Raw genomic sequence first — 23174 nt, forward strand, 5'->3', positions numbered from 1 at the left:
CAAATCCAACCCTTTTTAAATAACTTTACAAACAAGTGTAGGATTTTGTAGAAATTTCGACAGCACCTCCCCTAAAACTTGGACTTTTGCCACCCGGTTCGGGTCCCAACTAAACCGTTTCTCATTCCTTTTCAACAACTCAAAACCAGAATTCAATTCAAAGCAAGCTAAATCCAACAGTTGCCTCAGTGGCATATCTCAAGAAAACCATTTCAAATCAACTCAATATCAACCGATTTAACTCATTTCCAAAGCTTTAAAGAAACGGTTCAGTAACAAATCATTTATCAAAACCAAATCAATTAAAGCAACCCAGGCTGAATTTCAAGAGTATTCTATCTTTCACATCATCAAAATAATTGACTCAATTCAAACCAATCCTCAACGGATTAAACTCATATTTCAAATCTTTAAAGAATCAACTTCAAAACATTACATTTCACAAAGCCGTACAACAATTCAGCCAAACGAACATTCATAATCATTCGAGTCAATCAAATAATACATAAGACAGATACAATCACCAAATACATAATATCTCACATCAGTATCCATATGTAATAATTCCAGTATATAAAACACAGTTTTTGGAAAGCGCCCCTACCTCAAAACACAAACCATAACCCCAAATGCGTTAACTGACTCCTTTTCGCTCAGCCCAAAATCACCTATCAACCAAAATCCTGGCTCTGCTTGCTCTCTCAAAAGCAGAAATAGCTACAAACGGCACAAGGAAACTGGATTCTAACTCCTAAAACCATTAACAGTATAATTACTTTGTTACACGGAAAAGAACACTAGCGCAGGGCTTTTGAAACAGAAACACTCACTGTATTAACGAAATAAAGCAGCCGCAACATCAAATCGGCCCGGCAGCAGCTCCATCAATAACTTTTGGGCGACAACGGCGGTCTGAATATCTAATAACAGCAGCTGTATAACCACGCGTTATCAACACTCTTCCCGGAACTCCAAAGGAACAGTAACCAAACTTAAAACTCTTACCTCAGTGTCGAAACTCGCAGAATTTACTGAACATGGCAGCCCCATCCACAGCGGCTTCATTAGCAACCACCATAGCATCCTGGCCCAAGCAGCGGCTTCCAAAGGCAGTGGCAGCGCGCTCACCCAGAACCCAAATGGAGCAACGGTAGGAGCAACGGCCAAGGATTCCGGCGGCAGTGGCAGCGAACCAGAGCACCAGAAGCGGAGGGAATCCATCTTGCTTCCCTCTCTCACCTCCGTTCCACAGTAGTGACCCCCCACTGGCGGCAGCGGCGGACTACACCCCAGGGCGACGGCGACTGTTCAGACGGCAGTGACGACACATGGCTGTGCGCGACGGCAGTGACGAGTCCCTCTCCGCGCGACGCCGTCTCCACGCCTCACTCTCTCTCGATCTCGTGCTCCCCTCTGGTCGCGATCCACGGCAGCGATGGTGGCGCCGTTGGGAGACATAGAGGCAGTGGTGGTGACAAGGATGGAGCAACGAGCGGCGGCTCCGAGATCTCCAGCGACGGAATGGGGTGATGGGTGCCAGAACCGCGACTGGGCAGGGATGAACGGGGCGACTTCGACGGCGGCGCTCCTTGCGTGCGGCGGTCTGGCGGTCACGGCGGCAGTACCCAGCCGGCGGCGCTAAGTCCTTCTCCCTCTCTATTCTGTTTTCGTTCCTTCATGGAAGAGAAACGCTGCTGCTGAGTTAGGAAAAGAAAGGTTTTGGCTGCAGCTGGGGAATGGGGAAGCAATGGGCTACCGGGTAGGATCTTAGGGTTTTATTTTGAAAATTAGGGTTAAGGGCATTATGGTAATTTCACTCAAAAAATAGAGATAATATAGTAATTGAAATCCAATTTAAATCCAACACTATTTGTATATAGAAAAATACTATTTACTCATCAATTTCACAAATTATTTTCAATAAAATGCCCAAATCCAAAAATTAGAAATAATATACTTAATTTCTTCATTTTCCAAAATAGCAGTAATAATATTTAAAATATTACTTATCTAATCCAAATCATTTAAAATCTTTATTATTTCATAACTATCAACTTTATAATTCAAATATAGAAAATAATCCAATAATTATAAAATTGGATAAAGATCATAACTCGTCTCAATTTCAATAAATCAAAACTTGCCTTAATTATCTTTAATAAAATAATTTCTGAAATTAAGGCTACAAATAACCATTTGATTTGAGGCTTGGTCATAATAAGACTTTTCAAAAGTTTTGGGTCTTACATTATAGATGTCAATACTTGATATTTAGGTACGATTTTTTGCATATGATGCTTAGTTTGGTGTAACGCAGGTTTATGGAGTTCAGAGGTGTTTAACAAGTGTGTGACGGCGGTTAGTTGACGGACAAAAATCGGACGGTTCGATTTCTTGCAGGGGTGAGGGGACACAAATCGGACCGTCTAATTTGTGGGAAGTGTTGCATCGTACATGGAAGTCGGACCATGCAATTTGTAGCATGCGTATGTTGGTGTTTTAGGCCCCAACAAATCGGACCAACTGATTTGATGGCTGAATTAAAAAAAGCCCCAAATCGGACCCAACGATTTTTGGGTTTCAAAAATTTTAGGCGGACTGTTTAGTAATCGGACCGTCCGATTTTTCAGTTCTAAAAATATCGAATGATCATACATGCGGTCGGATGGTCCGATTTGAGTGTCATATATATATATATATATAGATGTACCTACCCAAGTTGAGCAGTCCATTTTATTCTTCTTCTTCGTGCTTCAACTCTCCAAATCTCTTCTCTGCAGATCTCTTTTTCTTCTTTCTTTGTAGATCTCTTCGTCTCTATTATTATGGATGATAGAGTAAGATTAAAAGTGTATTATCATGGCCAAATTTTATTACAAACATCAGAAGGAGTGAAATTTGTGTGTGAAAATCCGTTAGATATTATTATTCTATTCACACTGTCATTTGAAGAATTAAAAGGTATCATTTGTGAGAAGATATATTCTCAAACAACTAGGAGAGTGTCGTGTATTTTGTACAGATATCCTATATCTGTCTTTGGTGGGTTCGTGCAATTTCAAACAAAATACGTGACAGATGAAGCGATCATGCAAGAAATGTTTTCAGTGTATCTTGAAAGCCGGTCGCGAATATCGTTTATCGAACTGTATATCGAGTTCGAGCAATCTGCAGCGGACCGAGATATTGAATTGGAGGATTACAACAGTGATAGTGAAGAAGAGTTCGAAAGTAACTACGAGGTCATTGATCTGGGTGTAGACGAAGATCAAGCTGACGAGGCTATGGTGGCAGATGTGGCGGATGTGACAAATGCACTAGCAAATCAGCAGCCGTTTGTGGAGCAGAGTTTCATGCGGTCGTTAGATTTGAAGGCCATGCATGCACCGGAGTTTCCTCAATATGTAAATGCAGGTGCGCCATTAATTTAAATTAAGATTTGTTAAAGTATGATTTGTGAGTGGATTTTGAGTTTAGGAGAAATAGTTAAGACAATGGTAATTAGTAAAATATAGCATGTAATTAGTAATTCTTTAACGTTGAATTATGTAGTGTACATTTAGGTTGAGAAATGTACTATTTTTCGTCCGTGTTGAAAAAAGGAGACTGGAATAGCCGGTTTGACCGGTTGACCAGTTCAACTGGATCGGTTGATTAGATCGGATCGGCCAGTTCGACCGGACCGGCCGGTTCGACTTGACTGCGTAGTTTGTTCAGACTGGTCCGTTCGATCGGACCGGCCGCTTTGTCCTGAGCGGCCGGTTCGTGCGGACCAACCGGTTCGTTTGCATCGACCGGTTCGGGCGGACCGGCCATCTGGACCGGAGCGCTCTGTCCGACCGGACAGGGCATTAATTTATTAGATTATTATTGCTGACAACTGTAAAATTTGTGATGTGATTGCAGCAGAGCTTCCACTTCTGCCGGATGGTGAATTTACTGTGGGAATGGAATTCAGTTCTAGGGAGGCAGTAATTAAGGCGATGAAAGATTATACAATCCGTAGAGGTGTAGATTATCGGGTGCATGAGTCAGAACCCACGACATTCTATGCTAAATGCACCCAGTATGGTGCAGGATGTGATTGGTTAATCAGGGTGAGCAAAATGTCCAGAAAATTCTGTTGGGAGATAAGGAGGTACAATGGTAGTCACACCTGTACTAGGGCCACCATTTCTCAAGATCATTCGAAGCTGGATTCCAACACAGTTGCAGAAGCAATAAATCCATTGGTAGAGGTTGACCCATCTATAAGGGTGAAATCAGTGATTGCGGAAGTACAGTCAAAGTTTAACTACACCATTGGCAAAACAGAAGGCAGTGGAGTCAATTTTTGGAGGGTGGGAAGCTTCGTACGAAGCCTTGCTGATATGGTTTGAGGCCATGTTGCACAAGGAGCCATCTGCAGTTGTTCATTTTCAAACAATGCCTGCGTATTAGGGAAATGACTTGGTTCCTAATATTCGTGTACTTCAGCGAGTCTCCTGGAGTTATTACCCTTGTATTAGAGCCTTCAGACATTGCAAGCCAATAGTGCAGGTAGATGGAACTCATTTGTATGAAAAATACAAGGGTTGTTTGTTGGTTGTAGTCTCACAGGATGGCAACAACAACATCGTACTGAATGCATTTGCGATAGTTGAGGGAGAGACATCTGAGGTCTGGCACTTTTTCCTGAGTAACTTGCGACAGCATGTTGTGACACGTGACGGTGTGGGCCTTATATCCGATCGGCACGATTCCATTATGTCTGCTATTTATCGTAGTAACGGAGCTTGGTCTCCTCCCAAAGCATTCCATATGTTCTACATCAGACATATAGAGTCCAACTTTCTAAGAAAATTCAAGGCTCCGTATCTGCAGAAGCTTATTGTCAACATAGGTATGATAGTTACGATTACATTTACTCATGAACTCAGTTATTATGATGAGGTTTTTATGGTGGGTCCTTTTTTAATTGACAGGTTACTCGTGAACAATTCGCGAGTACGAGACGCGTTATCAGCATTTACGTGAGCGGGGTGAGGCTTATACCAACTGGTTGGATCGAATTCCGCATGAGCAGTATGCTTTAGCATTTGATGGGGGATATCGATGGGGTCATATGATATCCAATTTGGTAGAATGCATCAACTCGGTACTGAAAGGGGCTCGCAATCTTCCAGTCACTGCACTTGTTAAGGCAATATTTTACAGGCTTAATGAATTGTTCACCCGGAAAAGAGCCGAGGCTGAGCCTCGAATTAATGCAGGACATGTGTTCTCTGAGCTTGTAACCTCCAAACTGCATGCAAATCAGCGGGTAGCTGGTAACATTCAAGTTAGTTGCTTTGACTGACAGAATGAGGTATTCGAAGTGCGTGAGTGTCCTAGTGGTGTGGAGTATGCAATGGATCTCCGTCAACAACGGTGTGACTGTGATGAGTTCTAAGTTGACCGGCTTCCGTGTCGACATTTGTTTGCTTGTTGTGCAAACCAACGTCTGGATTGGCAACTGTATGTACATGAGGTTTATAAGATGGACCAGGTTCGACGAGTATACAAGGCTAGGTTTAGGCCACTTGGGAATCCAACAACATGGCCTGTTTATCATGGACCTCGATTCGTAGGTAATCCATTCCTTAGACGGGTATCCAAAGGTCGGCCAAGGATGACTCGTTTCTTGAATGAGATGGACACTCGGATGTTGCGTCGTCCTAGGCGATGTAAGCAATGCGGAGCCGAGGGTCACAGCCGTAGTAGATGTCGTCAACGTGGTGGTGAAAGTAATCCGGGTGCGCCAACCCAATAGAGCTCCGGCCATATCGGTCACTCAATTTAGTGCATGACTTTGAACTTTTTATATATTGTATGACTTTCGTATGTGACGTTCTTGTATGACGTGGTGGACAATTCCAATTCAAGACATACTTATTTCTTTTAAATCAATCAATCTCATTTGTTATCATGGTTAAAACAAAAATCTTTTTAAACATTTACTACAAACGAAACTTTTAATTCTATAAAATTTCGGCAGCATCTCCTTTAAATTTTGGACTTTGCCACCCTTTTCGGGTCCCAACCAGATATTTCTCAAACCTGTACTCAACCATTTCCAAATCTCAAACATTCTCCAAAATTGAAACAGTTCCATAAATAAGTCAAATACATTCTAAATAAATAAGTCCAACACATGCAACATAAATAAGTCCAACACAAGATACATAAGTAGGTCCAACATCATTTTCTCATCGCCCATCTTACATCTTTAACTAATTTTCTCATCGCCCATCTTACTAACTAAATGATTTATTATCACACGTTGTTATCTATTCTATTCTATTAGAGCCGTATTCTAATAAAAAAAAAATAAAACCATCAGTATGAGTTATTATTATTATTATTATTATTATTATTATTATTATTATTATTATTATTATTATTATTATTTCAATAAATTCAGTAATAATAACTAATATTAATTATTTTATTTATTATATCTCCATTTTTAATAACAGTATTATTATTATCATTATTTTAATTATTTTGTTAATAACAATAATTAATTTATTATTTTATTATAATGTATCATAATCCTTTCTTCTAAATAACATTATTACACTAATCTCTAATTTTTGCATTATTATAATCTAACATTACTAATTCCTAAAATTATTTTAATCAGATTAAAATACTCAGACACTATTACTACACTAATTTCTAACATTATCATCATAATAATTTACTAATCTCTAACTTAATAATAATTATTTTTTTACTTAAAATAAAATTTTCTACAATAAAAACTTACATAGTTAGGATGATCAAGATAATTAGCAATGTGGAGCTCCGGACGATTAACATCTTTTATTCTTCTTCTTCTTCTAGGCATTGTTAGGGAGTGGTCCAATTTTTTTTATTTAAAACTTCATCAATGGAGAGCCATGGAGAAGCTGCTGGTGGGGTTGGAGAAGAAGAAAGTTTGTGTTGTTGAAAGTAAAAGAGAATGGAAGGGGGACGTTCAGCAATCACCAAAGTATTGCTACAAGGAGATGGGGGGACACTTGCATGCGTGACACTTGGCTGGGGGCACAAATCGGATCGTCCGATTTGTGTTCCCTCCCAGCCCCGAAAATGGACCGTCCGATTATCGGACTCAAATCGGTCCGTCCAATTTCTTCAGCGCAGCCGTCACATCTGCGTGAAGTACCATGGACGCCCATAATCTGGTTATACACCAACTCCTCCCCAATATGTAAAATAAAAAAGTGTGATATAATTAAGCATATATCATAATTAAAAAATTTTAATGAAAAGAAAAATCAACCGTTTGAAAAAAGAAAATAATGCAGATAATGTATTCAAAAGGGTTTAAAAAACTACTTTTATTTGCTCAATCAACAAGATAACTAAAATCTTTAAAAAAATACTAAATATGAACACTTAATCCCACTTGATATTGATGATTTGGTCAAGTATGGTTGCCAGCATCCCTTATTAAATTCATAATTTGTATTGAATAATGCTACTATATTCAAGTCTTTTTATAAATTAAATCTAATCAAATTAAATAATAAAATTTGAAGTAATATTATCTATAATTAATTTTTATTGATGTTAGATTAATCTAGTTGGACTCAATTAACAAAAACACTTAGATATATAACATTATTCAAATTAAAAAACAAGGGAATGTTGATGCAAAGGTCAAGACACAGGCACCAGTAAAAAGCTGAAAGGGCCACATGATGAACAGAAAGAAACAAGGATTCGGATTCTCCTTTTTACCTCAAGCTTTTTTCAGTTTTTGTGCTGTAAATATTAGCAACATGGTTTTTTAATTGAGTTTCCCCCATCCCTGTGGAAACTGCAACAGTATTGTGCTTAACCAACACAAAAAGGAACAGACTCGTATAGTTTCCAATGCTGATGGGGCCTGCAACAAAATCAGTGTGATAAAGCAACATCATTGCAATAACCCCTTTGTCAGGGCGTTTTCAACAGCAAAATTCCAAATTATATTGGATGCATTTCAAGTGAATTTTTTATTTTTATAAATTAAATAAATATAATAATATCAAAATAAAAAATTTTAAAAATATTTATCGAAATAAATATTTTTTATCTCATTTACAGTATAAATGAGATATATGTATTTTTTTAAAAAATTAAAAATAATAAAAAATATTAATAATATCGATAATCCAAACTTTTGCCATACAATTAGTACATAAAAAAGTTAGTAGAAAAGATTAAAATAGATATGTTTGATCAATTTTAGACCATTTTAAATGATAGAGATTAACACATTTATTTAGAAATTATTAAACTATTCATTATTAATACGGTTATCTCTTTTCTAACTATTTAAAAATTTAAAATATAATTTAAATATACGTAATTTATTTAATGATTCAGTTAATGTATGTCACTATTTTATTGGTATATAATATAAAACCTTTTTATTTAAATTATATTTTAAATTTTCATGTACTTCTATGTAACAAATAAAATTTATATATACTCCGTAGAACAAACGAAAAAAAGTAGGTAAACATGGAAGAAATAAATATATATTAATAATATATAATTAAAAATATATTTATAATTGTCCATTATTATTAATAGTGTGTTAAAAATATATTTATAACTGCCCATAAATACTGGTTGTGTTAATTTCTTTACCTTTATTTCACTCAATTGTTTTAATTTTACCATTCTTTCCATTGCATGATTTCTATTATTACTATAACTTGGAACACACTACAGAGATAGAGAGAATAAGAACATATTAATAATTAATATGTATGCATACTTAATTAGAAATTAAATTGATAGACCATTCTACACTTTATTCATTGCAGCCAATAGTGGAAATTAATGTGATGTAATAATGTATATAGAACCAAGAGTATCGGCAGATTAGAGGGAGAAGAGATAGAAAGAATAAGAACATATCAATAATTAATATGCATGCATAGTTAATTAGAAATTAAATTGATAGACCATTCTACACTTTATTCATTGTAGTCGATGAATAATTATAAATATATTTCTAGCACATTATTAATAATGGACAATTCACTATAAATAATAGGTAGTTACAAATATATTTCTAACACACTAATAATAGGTAGTTATAAATATATTTTTAATTATACATTTGTTACGGTAGGTAATCAGAGATTTATGAGCTAGACTTGTTAAGTTGGCCCAATCGTCTAGTGGAAGAAGCTTTCAAGCGGGTTCGCCTCTGGGAGCCTCCTTCCGACTTATGTATGAGAGAGAATGGGGGTGGTACCTGCAAAGACACTCTGATACCTAAGTCAGCAAGGGTCTAAGCAAGTTTAGAGAGTATGAGAACTTCGAGATACCTGAAGGATGTCAGTGTACTTATAGTGGTGAACCCATAACCACCGTTGGAGTGGTTCCGTCTTTTTAGGAGGATAACCGTCCTTTTATCTTAGGGAGGTTAAGGTTTGACTCGTAGAAGGGGGTTGAGAGATTTTAGGGGCAGTTACTTATTTGAATGTGTATTATCTGCCAACTAATCTTCGTCCCGACTTCTTTCTGGCAGAACCTATGTCGAGCCCGACCTCTTCGTTGTGGGGGAAGGCCAATCTTGCAGATTGAGCCTCTAGGTAATGTTTGGATCTGGGTCTTGTAATTGGGCTAGGGTATGAACAGTGCCCCTACTCGAGTCCAAGTTCCTTTGCGAATTAGGCTCGAGTATTCAGCTCGGGGTTGTAACCGACTTGTTGAAGAACCGACGTGATTTAAATTTCTTTAACCGTCGCGTCCAATCAAACGTCGCGTCTCTTAGAGGTTTGAGCATTTACACACAGGGGCCGTTACATTGGTAACAGTGCAGCTCTTAAATGGTTGTGTCATTTTACCTTTATGCCCCATAACGTGCTTATAAATACTTTTTCCTCTCTTCCTTTGTTTCGTTTCTGAAAACTTTCTCACTTACACACTCTATTCTGAAAGAAAGCTTCCTTTTTTTTCGATCAACTGCTGTTGCACTCTTGATCCTTCGAAAGTAAAGGTCAGTTTTTTCTCTTCTCCTCTTTTACAAATGCTTTTATTTGCATATTTTTTGCTTTGAGAGGAGTGTTGACCGTAGGCTTAGTGATTTTGTTTTATTGAGGATCTAACCCCAGGCCCTTTAGAAACCCTGTTTTTGATCCTTTTTTCTTTTTTCTTTGTAGGTTTGGCAATTTTTTTCATTTTTGAAAAAAGATGTCTTGTATAGAATTCCTTGCTCAGTGGATGGATGTTACGGTTCTTGGGGAAGAACCTTTTGTGGATACTGACTATATCACTGACCTTCGCATGCATCATAGAATTTGTGCTTCTGATGAGGATGAGCCGAAATATGAACTGGTGGCCCCGGGTCCGAAAGACCGGGTTTGTTTTGGGAGGGCTTCTGATGCGGACCCTCATTTCTTTTTTATGTATGACAGTCTGTTCACCCGTTTAGGTGTTTTTCTTCCTTTTTCCGACTTCGAGATAGCCGTTTTATCTCATTGTCACGTTGCCCCTACCCAGCTTCACCCCAATTCTTGGGGTTTTCTAAAAATTTATCAATTTGTCAGCCATGCACTAGATTTTCCGACCTCATTAAATATCTTCTTTTATCTATTTCACATGACCAAGCCCTTTAGTGGGCAAAATAACAAACAACAATGGGTGTCTTTTCGGGCCATACAAGGCCGTAGAGTTTTCACCCTCTTTGATGAATCCTTCTATGATTTCAAAAATTTCTTTTTTAAAGTGCAATATGTAGAGGGTCACAACCGCTTTTTTCTGGACCAAAATTCTTCTCCTCACTTTCCTCTGTATTGGTCGGAGTCTTCTCCCTATGAAAAATATGGGTTGGATGACCTGGATGAGGTGGAAGCGGCCATCGTGGGGTTCTTCCAAGAAGCATGGGAAAGAGCCCCTTATTTAGAGACAAAAAAATTTCTGCAGGAGTCTCCGACCTTTGTGCAGGCCCAATTAGGTAGCGTTATGTTTTTATGTCAAGTGTTCAACTTGATAGTTTTTCCGAGTTGTCTTCTCCGACTTGTATGCTGACTTTCTGTCTAATGGCTTTTGCAGAAATGGCGAAGAAGAATTCCTGGGAGTCTTATCAGAGAGTCCAGGAGGCCAAGTCGAGGTCTCGCGCCAGGACTGATGGTGCTAGGGCTGCATTCCCTCCTCCCCCTCCTCAAAACTTGGGGACCCCCACCCAACCTATTATCATATCTTCTTCATCCTCTTCTCTTTAATCCCCTCCTCCCCGATCTTCCTCTGAGCCAGAGAAGAAGAAGCGTAATACTTTAGAGTCTAGCTCTTCTTTTGAGGGTGAGCCCAAGTCTAATGCGCCTCAGTTCGTTTGGAATCATATCTATCCTCATACTCGTATAAGTATGGATGATGCTTCTATTCGAAACCACCTTAATCTTCTGGTTCAGGAGAGTGTTAGGGCGGCGGGGGTGTGCATGAAGCTTCTGGATACTTTTGAGAAGACTCCCCTCAGCTCTTTGGGTTCGTCCCTAAGGGTTGAGGAGCTAGAGGGGAGGATTCTCTTATATCAAGAAGGGGAGAAGAGGTTGAAGGAGGAGGTCACCGAGTTGAAGGAGGAGAGGGATCGTTTCCGGGATAGGGAAAAGAAGTTGATGGGCCAGTGTGCCATGGCGGAGGGTCTGAGGGAGAAGGCGGAGCAGAGCTATACGAGCTTGTTCGAAGACCTTGTAGAGGTGAAGAAGGATTTGGTGAGAGCTCGAAATGCCTACGTGGAGGTGGAGGACTCTATCGCTAAAGGAGCTGAGGAGGCGTGGAGGATCTTCAAAGAATAGGTCGGGGTTATTGCTCCCGACCTGAATCTCTCTCCTTTGGATCTTGATAAGATTGTTGTTGACGGGGCTATTGTTTCTCCTCCCCGACCTGTTTCCGAATTTGAGTTGAAGACTCGGGGTCAGAGGATAATGGAATCCCCCCTCGATCAGGAGATGCCCCGAGTTCTTCAAAGGCTCCTGAGAAGGGTCTCGATCAACTCGCTCCGTCTTCCATTGATGCTGCTCCGACTTCTCTCCCTAGTCCTGATGGTGCTCCGACTACTCTCCCTGGCTCTGGCAACGATCTTCCTCTTGGTGGTGGTGACTTTCCTTCTTCTAATTAATTTTATGATGGCTATATGGGGGCCCGGCCTGTGGGTCCCTCATTTTTAAACAATTTTTATGTTTTATTGTGGTCGTTGTTTCCTAACACTTTTTGGCCCTTTGTGGCCGAAAATAAAATTAAAAATACCCTTTTTGGATAAGGGTTTTAGGTTTACGTTGGCCTGCATGCTTTCTGTTTAGGTTTTGAGAAAACCTTTTTGATATTTTTCTTTTGTTGAAAAATCCTTTGTTTTGGAAAAACTTTTACCTTGGCCAGCTGCCCTTTGTCTAGGTTATCTTGAACGTTTCTTAAAGACTTGGGGACAGTTTCTGCCTTTGGTTTTTTGATGGATTTTCTTATCTCTTTTTGGTATTTTTCGTACTCAATTTTCCTTTATTGAGTTTCCGCAACTTAGGTTATTTATGTGATGCATTTCATTTCTTCTCGGTTTTTCCGACTTGTAAGTCGATTAGTTTTCCGAGTTCTTTCATGATCTACTTTTATAACCTCTTTATATCAACTTGTACTTCGTCGTTTTATCCTGACGACCATTGAGGTCGGTTAATGGGATTTTCACGTTTTGTCAAGCTTAAGTCGGCTCGTTTCGTAGAAAGAGTGAGAACACTATAAAAAGGAATTTAAAGAGATATGGGAAAAAGATCTTTATTTATTTGCAAAGGTACTTTTTGCTACTAAGGGTTTTGAAAATTTTGTTGCCCCTTAGTCCCCACTTTAATGTCTCGTTAAAAACCCCCCTTAAGGAAAAACCCTTTTCTTTTGGGAGAAAACCATGAAGTTGGAAAAAGAGTACATCAGGGAGTGGGGTTCACTTTTAGCTATAGTACCTTTTCATATTACAAGCATGCCATGACCTAGGTAGCTCGGTCCCATTTAAGTCGGTCACCTTATAGTAGCCCTTTCCTAAGACCTCTCTAATTTTGTATGGTCCTTTCCAATTGGCAGCAAGCTTTCCTTCCCCAGACTTATTGACTCCTATGTCGTTTCTGATTAAGACCAAGTTGTCTGGGGGTGAAGCTTCATCGAATGACCCTTTTATTGTACCTATTCTCCATCCTTTGCTTCAAGGCCGTTTCTCTTATCTGGGCTTGCTCTCCGACTTCAGGGAGGAGCTCAAGTTCTTCTTTGTGCCCTCGTATATTTCTAACCTCGTCATAGAAGTTCACCCTTGGACTCTGCTCGTTGACTTCAACGGGTATCATGGCTTCTATGCCATAAGTTAATCGGAAGGGTATTTCTCCTGTGGCAGACTGAGGTGTAGTCCGATAAGCCCAAAGTACTTGTGGGAGCTCCTCAGCCCAAGCTCCCTTTGCCTCTTGCAACCTTTTCTTTAGTCCCGCCAGTATGACTTTATTGGCTGCCTCAGCTTGCCCATTTGCCTATGGGTGTTCTACCGAGGTAAATTGATGCTTGATCTTCATGCTGGCTACCAGGTTCCTGAAGGTCGAGTCGGTGAACTAAGTGCCATTATCCGTGGTGATGGAGTGAGGCACTCCATACCTTGTGATAATATTTTTGTAGAGGAACTTCCAACTTCTCTGAGCGGTGATTATGACCAATGGTTCTGCCTCTATCCACTTCGTGAAGTAGTCTACTCCCACTATTAGGTATTTTACTTGCCCAGGCGCTTGGAAAAATGGTCCTAGTAAGTCCAATCCCCATTTTGCGAACGGCCATGGAGAAGTTATACTTATCAGTTCTTCAGGGGGAGCAACATGGAAGTTTGTATGCATTTGGCATGTCTGGCACTTCTTCACAAATTCTGTGGCATCTTTTTGCAAAGTCGGCCAGTAGAACCCAGCTCGGATGAATTTTCTGGCTAGGGACCTGGCTCTGAGATGGTTTCCACAGATACCATTGTGGACCTCTTCTAAGACTTCAGCTGTCCTTGATGTCGGGACGCACTTTAATAGTGGTGTTGATATTCCCCTTTTATAGAGAATATTTTTTACCAGAGTGTAGCTTTGTGCTTCCCTTCGAATCTTTTTAGCCTCTTTTTCTTCTTTGGGCAGGATGTCGAATTTTAGGTATTCGACTAAAGGATTCATCCATTCGAGGTCTAATCTGGAGATTTCAAGGACATCTTGTTTGGCCTCTGTTTTTACTACAGAGGGCTCTTGGAGATTTTCCTGGAATCAAGCTTTTATTATTCCCTCCTGGCTTGGTACTTGCTAGCTTGGAGAGGGCGTCTGCTCTGCTATTGAGATCCCGAGTTATATGCTTGATCTCGGTTTCTGCAAAACGCCTAAGATATTCCAAGGTTTTTTCCAAGTATCTTTTCATATTGGGATCTTTGGCCTAATACTCTCCATTTATCTGGGGGAGGTCACCACCTGAGAGTCGTTGAATATCATTACTTTTGTCGCACCGACTTCCTCCGCTAGTTTTAATCCTGCGATCAAGGCTTCATATTCCGCCTGATTATTGGAAGCCGGGAATTCAAATTTGAGGGAAACCTCTATTTGTGTTCCCTCTTTATTGACCAGTATTATGCCTGCACCACTTCCCACTTTGTTTGAGGATCCATCTACGTATAGTTCCCATGTAGTGGATTCTTCCTCTTTGTCTCCTGCATATTCCGCTATGAAGTCGGTGTGACATTAGGCTTTAATCGCCGTTCGGGTTTCGTATTTTAGGTCAAACTCGGAGAACTCTATTGCCGATTGAACCATTCTTTCCGCAATATCCGTCTTTTGAAGGATTTGCTTCATGAGTTGGTTCGTTCGAACCTTTATGGTGTGAGCTTGAAAGTAAGGCCGTAGCCTACGTGAGGCTACTACTAAGGAGTATGCAAACTTCTCCAATTTTTGGTACCTTAGCTCAGGACCTTGTAGAACTTTGCTGGTGAAATATATAGGATGCTGGACGACCTTATTTTCCCGTATTAGAGCTGATGTTATAGCTTTGTCTGCTACGGACAAATACAGGACGAGCTCTTCCCCAACTATTGGTCGGGTCAGAATTGGAGGTTGGCTTAAGAACCTTTTGAACTCCTGGAATGCTTCTTCGCACTTTGAAGTCCATTCGAACTGGCATTCTTTCCTTAGTAGAGAGAACAGTGGAAGGGATCTCAATGCTGATCCTGCCAAGAATCTAGAGAGGGCGGCAAGTCGGCCGTTTAGTTGTTGGACCTCTCTTAGGCAAGTCGGGCTTTTCATTTCTAGAATGGCTTTGCACTTGTCGGGATTCGCTTCGATCCCTCTTTGTGTCAGCATAAATCCCAGAAATTTTCCAGCCTCTACCGCGAAGGTGCACTTTGTGGGGTTAAGCCTCACCCCATGCAACCTTATGGTGTTAAAGACTTGCGAGAGATCCCTCAAGAGGTCGGTCTCCTCCTTGGTCTTTACCAACATGTCATCTACGTAGACTTCCATTAAATTCCCAAGGTAAAGAGCGAACACCTTATTCATCAGCCTTTGGTATGTGGCTCCAGCATTTTTTAATCCAAAAGGCATGACCACGTAGCAGTAGTTTGCCCTAGACGTGATGAAGGATGTTTTTTCTTCATCCGGCTTGTGCATTGGGATTTGATTGTATCCCGAGTAGGAATCCATAAACGAAAAGTATTGGTACCCTAAGCTAGAATCTACTAGGGTATTGTTCATACCCTGGGTCAAGCTGTACGACCCGGGATGCTTAGCAACGCAACGACCGGCCTCTTCAGGTCGAACTACCCGACCTCTTTTCAAAGAGCTCGACCAAATTGCTAGGGAAGCCCAATAGAGGGCCCAAATAGAGGAGCATGACCCAAATCCAAAGGCAGCCCAAGCCTATAGAGATAAGGGCAGTTCCCATAAAGATAAGATAAAATAAAGATAAGATAACTAACGTATCTTATCTAAAAAGGTCACTCCAAACCATTATAAATACATTGGAGCACCCAGGTATAACTCATACTCTGATTCTACTAAAAACCTGTTTAATACCCTTACTCATACATCGGAGTCCCTTGCAGGTACCACCACCCTCCGGTGACGAAGGATCAGCACCATCATCAAGTCCAACAAGTCGGACACGACAGCTCCGACCAGTACAGAAGATCTCGTCCGAGATCGACCTACAGTTTCAAGTAACCCTCGAAACATTGGCGCCGTTGTCGGGGAACCTGGAAGTCATCCCATCGTTATGGCGGACGACAATGATAACGACCACAATTCAGATCTAGAGAATAGAACGCCACACAAAAACGCGGACACTACACCAAAGGATACTCCTCAACTTAACAACAAAAAGAATTCAAACACGGGAGCCATGGAGGCGCTTCAAGACCGTTTAAAACAACTTGAAGAAGAAGACCTATGCCAACGAGAGGCCGAGAAAGACCTACAGAAGGAAATAAGGCGACGCCGGGAATTGGAGGACAAACTCCTAAAACTTGAAGCCAATCTCAAGACCAAAGCCAACCGATCCCCTCATGAGGACAGCTTCCGCAAGGAACAAGATTCATTCACCAAGGAGATCATGAAGACCAAAATCCCAAAAGGCTTTAAACTCCCGGATATGACCCTATACTACGGCACTACGGATCCCGGCCATCATCTCAGCAATTTCAGAAGTAGAATGTACCTCACCGACGCCTCAGATGCAGTTCGTTGCAAAGCTTTTCTGACTACTTTAACAAAGAAGGTGATAAGATGGTTTGACAATTTACCTCCAAGGTCCATCTCGGGTTTCGATGACTTGGCCAAAAAGTTTTTGGCCAGATTCTCCATCCAAAAAGATAAGGCTAAGCACGCCCCAAGTCTATTATGAATCAGGCAAGGAGAACGGGAAAGTCTTCACAACTACATGGAAAGATTAAACAAAACGTGCCTAGACATACAAAGCCTACCAACGGAGGCTGCCATTATGGGCCTCATCAATGGCTTGCGAGAGGGACCTTTTAGCCAATCTATATCAAAAAAATACCCCACATCTCTGAACGAAGTGCAAGAACGAGCAGAGAAGTACATCAACATGGAGGAAAACTCTCAACTAGGTGAGACCTTAAAATCCAGATTCACCTTCCGGGATAAGGACAAAGAGTCCAAAAAGAAGGAAGATCGACACGGAGAAAAAATTAAAAAGTACCACAACTACACCCCCCTTCGGGTGTCTCTCATGGATGTCTACAGAGAGGTTTGCAACACTGAAAAAATACCTCCAGCTCGACCACTAGAAGGCAAAAAAGGAGGAAGAAATCGGGCCGAATATTGTGAATATCATCGAATTCGCGGGCATTCCACCGATGAGTGTTTCGATTTAAAAAATGTTATAGAAAAACTAGTAAGAGAGGGGAAGCTAGATCGGTATCTAGCCACCCAGGACGATGAGCAAAGAAAAAGAAGAAGGGAAGAAGATGTCGGACGAACCGAGTGGTCACCTCGTACACCAGAAAGACATGTCCACATGATACACGGCAAATTTGCAGGAGGAGGAGTCTCCAAATCGTCTTGCAAAAGACATCTTAAAGAAGTATATCATGTCGAGGGGAAGGAGGAAGCACCTGACATCCCCGCAATTACTTTCACCAAAGAAGATGCATCTGGTATAATCTCATGACACGACGATCCCATGGTCATCACTGTTATCCTGGCAAATGCAAACCTTCACCGCACACTGATAGACCAAGGGAGCTCCGCCGACATCTTGTTCAAAACTGCCTTCGACAAGCTCGTTTTGGAAGAAAAAGAACTCGGAGCATATCCGATCAGTCTGTTCGAGAAAGGAGACACCCCAGTTCAACCGTTTGGATACATCTCGTTGCGCACAACCTTTGGAAAAGAAAACCAATCGAGAACACTAAAGATAGACTACATCGTGGTCAACGTAAGTTCAGCCTATAACGCCTTAATAGGCCGGACAACATTAAATCAGATCAGTTCAGTAGTCTCAACTCCGCATCTATGCATGAAATTCCCAACTCTAGAAGGGATAGCTACAATAAAAGCAGACCAGAAGATGGCCCGCCGCTGTTACAATGAAAGTCTAAACCTCAGAGGAAGATGGGAAAAATTCCTCACAATCGAGCTCGGTGGAATGCAGAGATGGGAAGAACTCCGCCCACAACCCAAAGGAGAAATGGAAAAAGTTCAGATCGGGAACACTCCGAACCAAACAACCAATATCGGTACCATCCTAAAAGGAGACATGAAAGAATCACTCATACAGTTCTTGCGAAACAACGTCGATCTCTTTGCATGGAAGGCCGCAGACATGTCAGGCATAGACCCCAAGCTAATGTGTCACAAATTATCAGTCTACCTAGGATCTCAACCCGTACAACAGAGGCGTAGAAAGCTCGGGCCAGAACGGTCCCAAGCTGTGGAAGATCAGGTACAAGCTCTACTATAGGCAGGGTTCATAAGAGAAGTCAAATACCCGCTATGGCTGGCTAATGTCGTCTTGGTGAAAAAGTCAAATGGGAAGTGGCGAATGTGCACCAACTACACAGATCTCAACAAAGCCTGCCCAAAAGATCGTTACCCACTCCCAAGTATCGACGCTCTAGTAGATGCCTCCTCCAGATATAAATACCTCTCGTTTATGGACGCATACTCGGGATACAATCAGATCCCAATGTATCCACCCGATCAAGAAAAAACTTCCTTCTTAACCCCTAAAGCAAACTACTGCTACATCGTCATGCCTTTTGGTCTTAAAAATGCGGGAGCTACTTATCAGAGATTGATGAATAAGGTCTTTTCGGATCACATCAGAAAAATCATGGAAGTCTACGTGGACGACATACTAATAAAGACACAAAATGAAGAGATGCTATTGTCCCACCTGACCCAAGTATTCGACACTATAAGACGGCATGGTATGCGACTCAACCCTACAAAATGCACCTTCACAGTAGAGGCCAGTAAATTCTTAGGTTTCATACTCACATAAAGAGGAATCGAAGCAAACCCAGATAAATGCCGGGCCATACTCGACATGAAGAGTCTGACTTGTGTCAAAGAGGTACAACAACTCATCGGGAGATTGGCAGCCTTGTCCAGATTTCTAGCCGGATCAGCAATAAGATCTCTCCCCTTATACGCCACCCTAAGAAAAGAAAAAAGATTCGAATGGACAACGGAGTGCCAGCAAGCCTTCCAAGATTTCAAAAAGTTCCTGGGACAGCCACCTATCCTAACTCGGCCACGGGAAGGAGAACCACTCATATTGTACCTCGCGGTAGGAAGTCGGGCAGTGGCCTCAGCATTAGTCCGAGAAGACGACAGTGGACAACAACCCGTATACTTCATTAGTAAAGCATTACAAGGAGCCGAGCTGAACTACCAAAAAATAGAAAAGTTTGCCTACGCTCTCATACTAACATCCCGACGACTCCATCCATACTTCCAAGCCCACACCATTAGGGTTCGGACCAACCAGCCCATAAAAGGGATTTTACAGAAAACAGACCTGGCGGGCAGAATCCTGCAATAGGCAGTTGAGTTGTCTGAATTCGATCTCCACTACGAAGCTTGGACAGCCATCAAATCACAACACCTGGTCGATTTCATTGCAGAGTTTACAGACACACTGGAAATCCCCACAGAATGGAATCTCTACGTGGACGGTTCCTCGAATAAGACGGGAAGCGGCGCAGGTGTGATAATTGAAAGCGACCAAGGAACCCAAATCGAACTCTCCCTTAAATTTGGGTTTCCTGTCTCAAATAACCAAGCGGAATATGAGGCACTGCTAGCTGGTTTGAAGCTGGCTAAGGAGGTTGGATCTCAAAAACTTATCATCTTCAACGACTCACAGGTAGTCACTTCGCAAATAGCAGGAAGCTACCAAGCCAAAGATCCCACCATGAAAAAGTACTTGGACAAACCCAGGGAACAGCTCGGACAAATCAGAGAATACGAGATCCATCACATACCCCGAGAACAGAATGCTCGAGCTGACGCACTCTCAAAGCTAGCCAGCACCAAACCAGGGGACAATAATAAAAGCCTCATCCACGAAATTCTGCAGAATCCATCAATCTCGGAAGAAGAAGAAATCCTGGCCATAACAGGTCAGGATCAAGGATGGATGACTCCCATAATTAACTACCTCAAAACAGAAGCACTCCCCACAGAGGAAAAAGAGGCAAAGAGGTTAAAACGAGAGGCACAATACTACACTATCATAAAATACTCTATACAGAAGAGGAATTTTAATACCATTGTTAAAATGTGTACCGACTTCTGACACAAAGAAAGTTCTAGAAGAAGTACACAGTGGCATTTGTGGCAATCACCTTGGAGCGCAAGCACTAACCAAAAAAGTACTTCGGGTAGGGTTATTATTGGCTAACTTTACAAAAGGAAGCCACACAACTCGTAAAGACATGTACATCATGCTAGAAACATGCCAACTTTCACATCGCCCCACCAGAGGAACTCATCAGCGTGACCTCACCTTGTCCATTCGCAAAATGGGGACTCGATCTTCTTGGACCCTACCCTCAGGGATCGGGACAAGTTAAATGCCTCATAGTAGGGATAGACTATTTTACAAAGTGGATCGAGGCAGAACCCCTAGCTAACGCCACTGCTCAAAGAAGTCAAAAATTCTTATATAGGAACATTGTTATAAGGTTCGGGGTTTCATACTCCATCACCACAGAAAATGTTACTGTTCATATCCTGGGTCGAACTGTCCGACCCGGGATGTTCGACGGATAAAGCGACCGACCTCTTCAGGTCAGGATAACCCGACCTCTTTTCAAAGAGCTCGGCCAAGTTGACAGGAAAGCCCAAATAAGGGCCCAAGTAGAGGAACACACCCCAAATCTTAAGGCAGCCCAAGCTTACAGAGAGAAGTGCGGTTCCCTGGAAAATAAGATGACCTCACTCAAAAGATAAGATAAGATAAGATAACTAACTTATCTTATCCAAAAAAGGTCACTCCACACCATTATAAATACACTGGAGCACTGGTGGATGAAATTGTGATTCATATGTTATTGCATTTTGTAAAATTCATTGCTTTTTCTTTCCCTGGCAATGGCGCCAAAAACATGATGCCAATACCATGGTTTACAACTATGTGTGGTCACAACTCCGTTCAACTTAACCAGCAAGTGTACTGGGTCATCCAAGTAATACCTTACGTGAGTAAGGGTCGATCCCACAAAGATTGTTGGTATGAAGCAAGCTATGGTTACCTTGTAAATCTCAGTTAGGCAGATTAAATGGTTTATGATAAGTTCGAAAATAAATAATAAACAGAAAATAAAATAGGATAGAAATACTTATGTAAATCAATAGTGGGAATTTCAGATAGGCGTATGGAGATGCTGTGCTCCTCTTGAATCTCTATTTTCTTATTACATTCATCCAATCCTTCTTACTCCTTTCCATTGCAAGCTGTATATAGGGCATCACCGTTGTCAATGGCTACATCCCATCCTCTCAGTGAAAATGGTCCTATGCTCTGTCACAGCACGGCTAATCATCTGTCGGTTCTCAATCAGGTTGGAATAGAATCCCTTGATTCTTTTGCGTCTGTCACTAACGCCCAGCCTTTAGGAGTTTGAAGCTTGTCACTGTCATTCAATACCGGAATCCTACTCGGAATACCACAGACAAGGTTAGACTTTCTAGATTCCCAGAATCCTACTCGGAATACCACAGACAAGGTTAGACTTTCCGGATTCCCATGAATGCCGCCATCTATCTAGCTTATACCACGAAGATTCTGTTGGGAAATCTAAGAGATATGCGCCCGGCCTAAGGTAGAACGGAAGTGGTTGTCAGTCACGCGCGTTCATAGGTGAGAATGATGATGAGTGTCACGGATCATCACATTCATCAAGTTGAAGTGTAACGTATATATTGGAATAAGAATAAGGAGAATTGAATAGAAAATAATAGTAATTGTATTGAAACTTGAGGTACAGCAGAGCTCCACACCCTTAATCTATGGTGTGTAGAAACTCCGCCGTTGAAAATACATAAGTGAAAGGTTCAGGCATGGCCGAATGGCCAGCCCCCATGATCTGAGAACTAATCGTCCCAAGATGATCCTAAGATCTAAAGTGATCAAAAGATGTCCAATACAATAGTAAATTATCCTATTTATACTAGACTAGCTACTAGGGTTTACATGAGTAAGTAATTGATGCATAAATCCACTTCCGGGGCCCACTTGGCGTGTGTTTGGGCTGAGCTTGATCTATCCATGAGCTGAGGCTTCTCTTGGAGTTGAACGCCGAGTTATAGCGTGTTTTTGGCGTTCAACTCCGGGTCGTGACGTGTTTCTGGCGTTTGACTCCAGACAGCAGCATGTACTTGGCGTTGAGCGCCACTTTACGTCGTCAATTCCCGAATAAAGTATGAACTATTATATATTGCTGGAAAGCTCTGGATGGATACTTTCCAACGCCATTGAGAGCGCGCTATTTGGAGTTCTGTAGCTCCAGAAAATCCATTTTTAGTGCAGGGAGGTCAGATTCCAACAGCATCAGCAGTCCTTTTGTCATCCTTTTTCAGAATTTTGCTCAAGTCCCTCAATTTCAGCCAGAAATTACCTGAAACTACAGAAAAACACACAAACTCATAGTAAAGTCCAGAAATTTAAATTTAACATAAAAACTAATGAAATCATCCCTAAAAGTAGCTTGAACTTACTAAAAACTACCTAAAAACAATGCCAAAAAGCGTATAAATTATCCGCTCATCACAACACCAAACTTAAATTATTGCTTGTCCCCAAGCAACTGAAAATCAAATAGGATAAAAAGAAGAGAATATACTATAAATTCCAAAATATCAATGAATATTAATTCTAATTAGATGAGCGGGACTTGTAGCTTTTTGCTTCTGAACAGTTTTGGCATCTCACTTTTTCCTTTGAAGTTTAGAATGATTGGCATCTCTAGGAACTTAGAATTTCAGATAGTGTTATTGATTCTCCTAGTTAAGTATGTTGATTCTTGAACACAGCTACTTTTATGAGTCTTGGCCGTGGTCCTAAGCACTTTGTTTTCCAGTATTACCACCGGATACATAAATGCCACAGACACATGACTGGGTGAACCTTTTCAGATTGTGACTCAGCTT

The 23174-nt window shown here is 41.1% G+C and overlaps 1 protein-coding gene and 1 long non-coding RNA gene across 2 annotated transcripts; one reads left to right on the forward strand and one right to left on the reverse strand.

The window, feature by feature from the left end:
* Window positions 1-631: 631 nt before the first annotated feature.
* On the reverse strand, window positions 632-1175 carry LOC112755127 (uncharacterized). The gene is made up of 3 exons (XR_003178984.3): window positions 1006-1175; window positions 831-933; window positions 632-751 (listed from the first exon to the last, which is right to left on the reverse strand). It is a non-coding gene; the product is annotated as an uncharacterized lncRNA (long non-coding RNA).
* A 1914-nt stretch (window positions 1176-3089) lies between these two features.
* LOC140181131 (uncharacterized) lies at window positions 3090-4975 on the forward strand. Its single transcript, XM_072223842.1, has 4 exons — window positions 3090-3414; window positions 3907-4373; window positions 4441-4882; window positions 4965-4975. The coding sequence occupies exons 1-4, from the start codon at window positions 3090-3092 to the stop codon at window positions 4973-4975; spliced, it is 1245 nt and encodes a 414-aa protein (XP_072079943.1).
* The last annotated feature ends 18199 nt before the right edge of the window (window positions 4976-23174 follow it).

This window comes from Arachis hypogaea, chromosome 1 (genome assembly GCF_003086295.3).
Source record: "Arachis hypogaea cultivar Tifrunner chromosome 1, arahy.Tifrunner.gnm2.J5K5, whole genome shotgun sequence".
NCBI classification, from domain to species: Eukaryota; Viridiplantae; Streptophyta; class Magnoliopsida; order Fabales; family Fabaceae; genus Arachis; species Arachis hypogaea.

Coding starts and splice junctions, on each gene's coding strand:
- LOC140181131 (XM_072223842.1), top strand. CDS start 3,090: ATGCAAGAAATGTTTTCAGTGTATCTTGAAAGCCGGTCGCGAATATCG. Junction 3,415..3,906: donor TCCTCAATATGTAAATGCAG/GTGCGCCATTAA, acceptor ATGTGATTGCAG/CAGAGCTTCCACTTCTGCCG. Junction 4,374..4,440: donor TACGAAGCCTTGCTGATATG/GTTTGAGGCCAT, acceptor CCTGCGTATTAG/GGAAATGACTTGGTTCCTAA.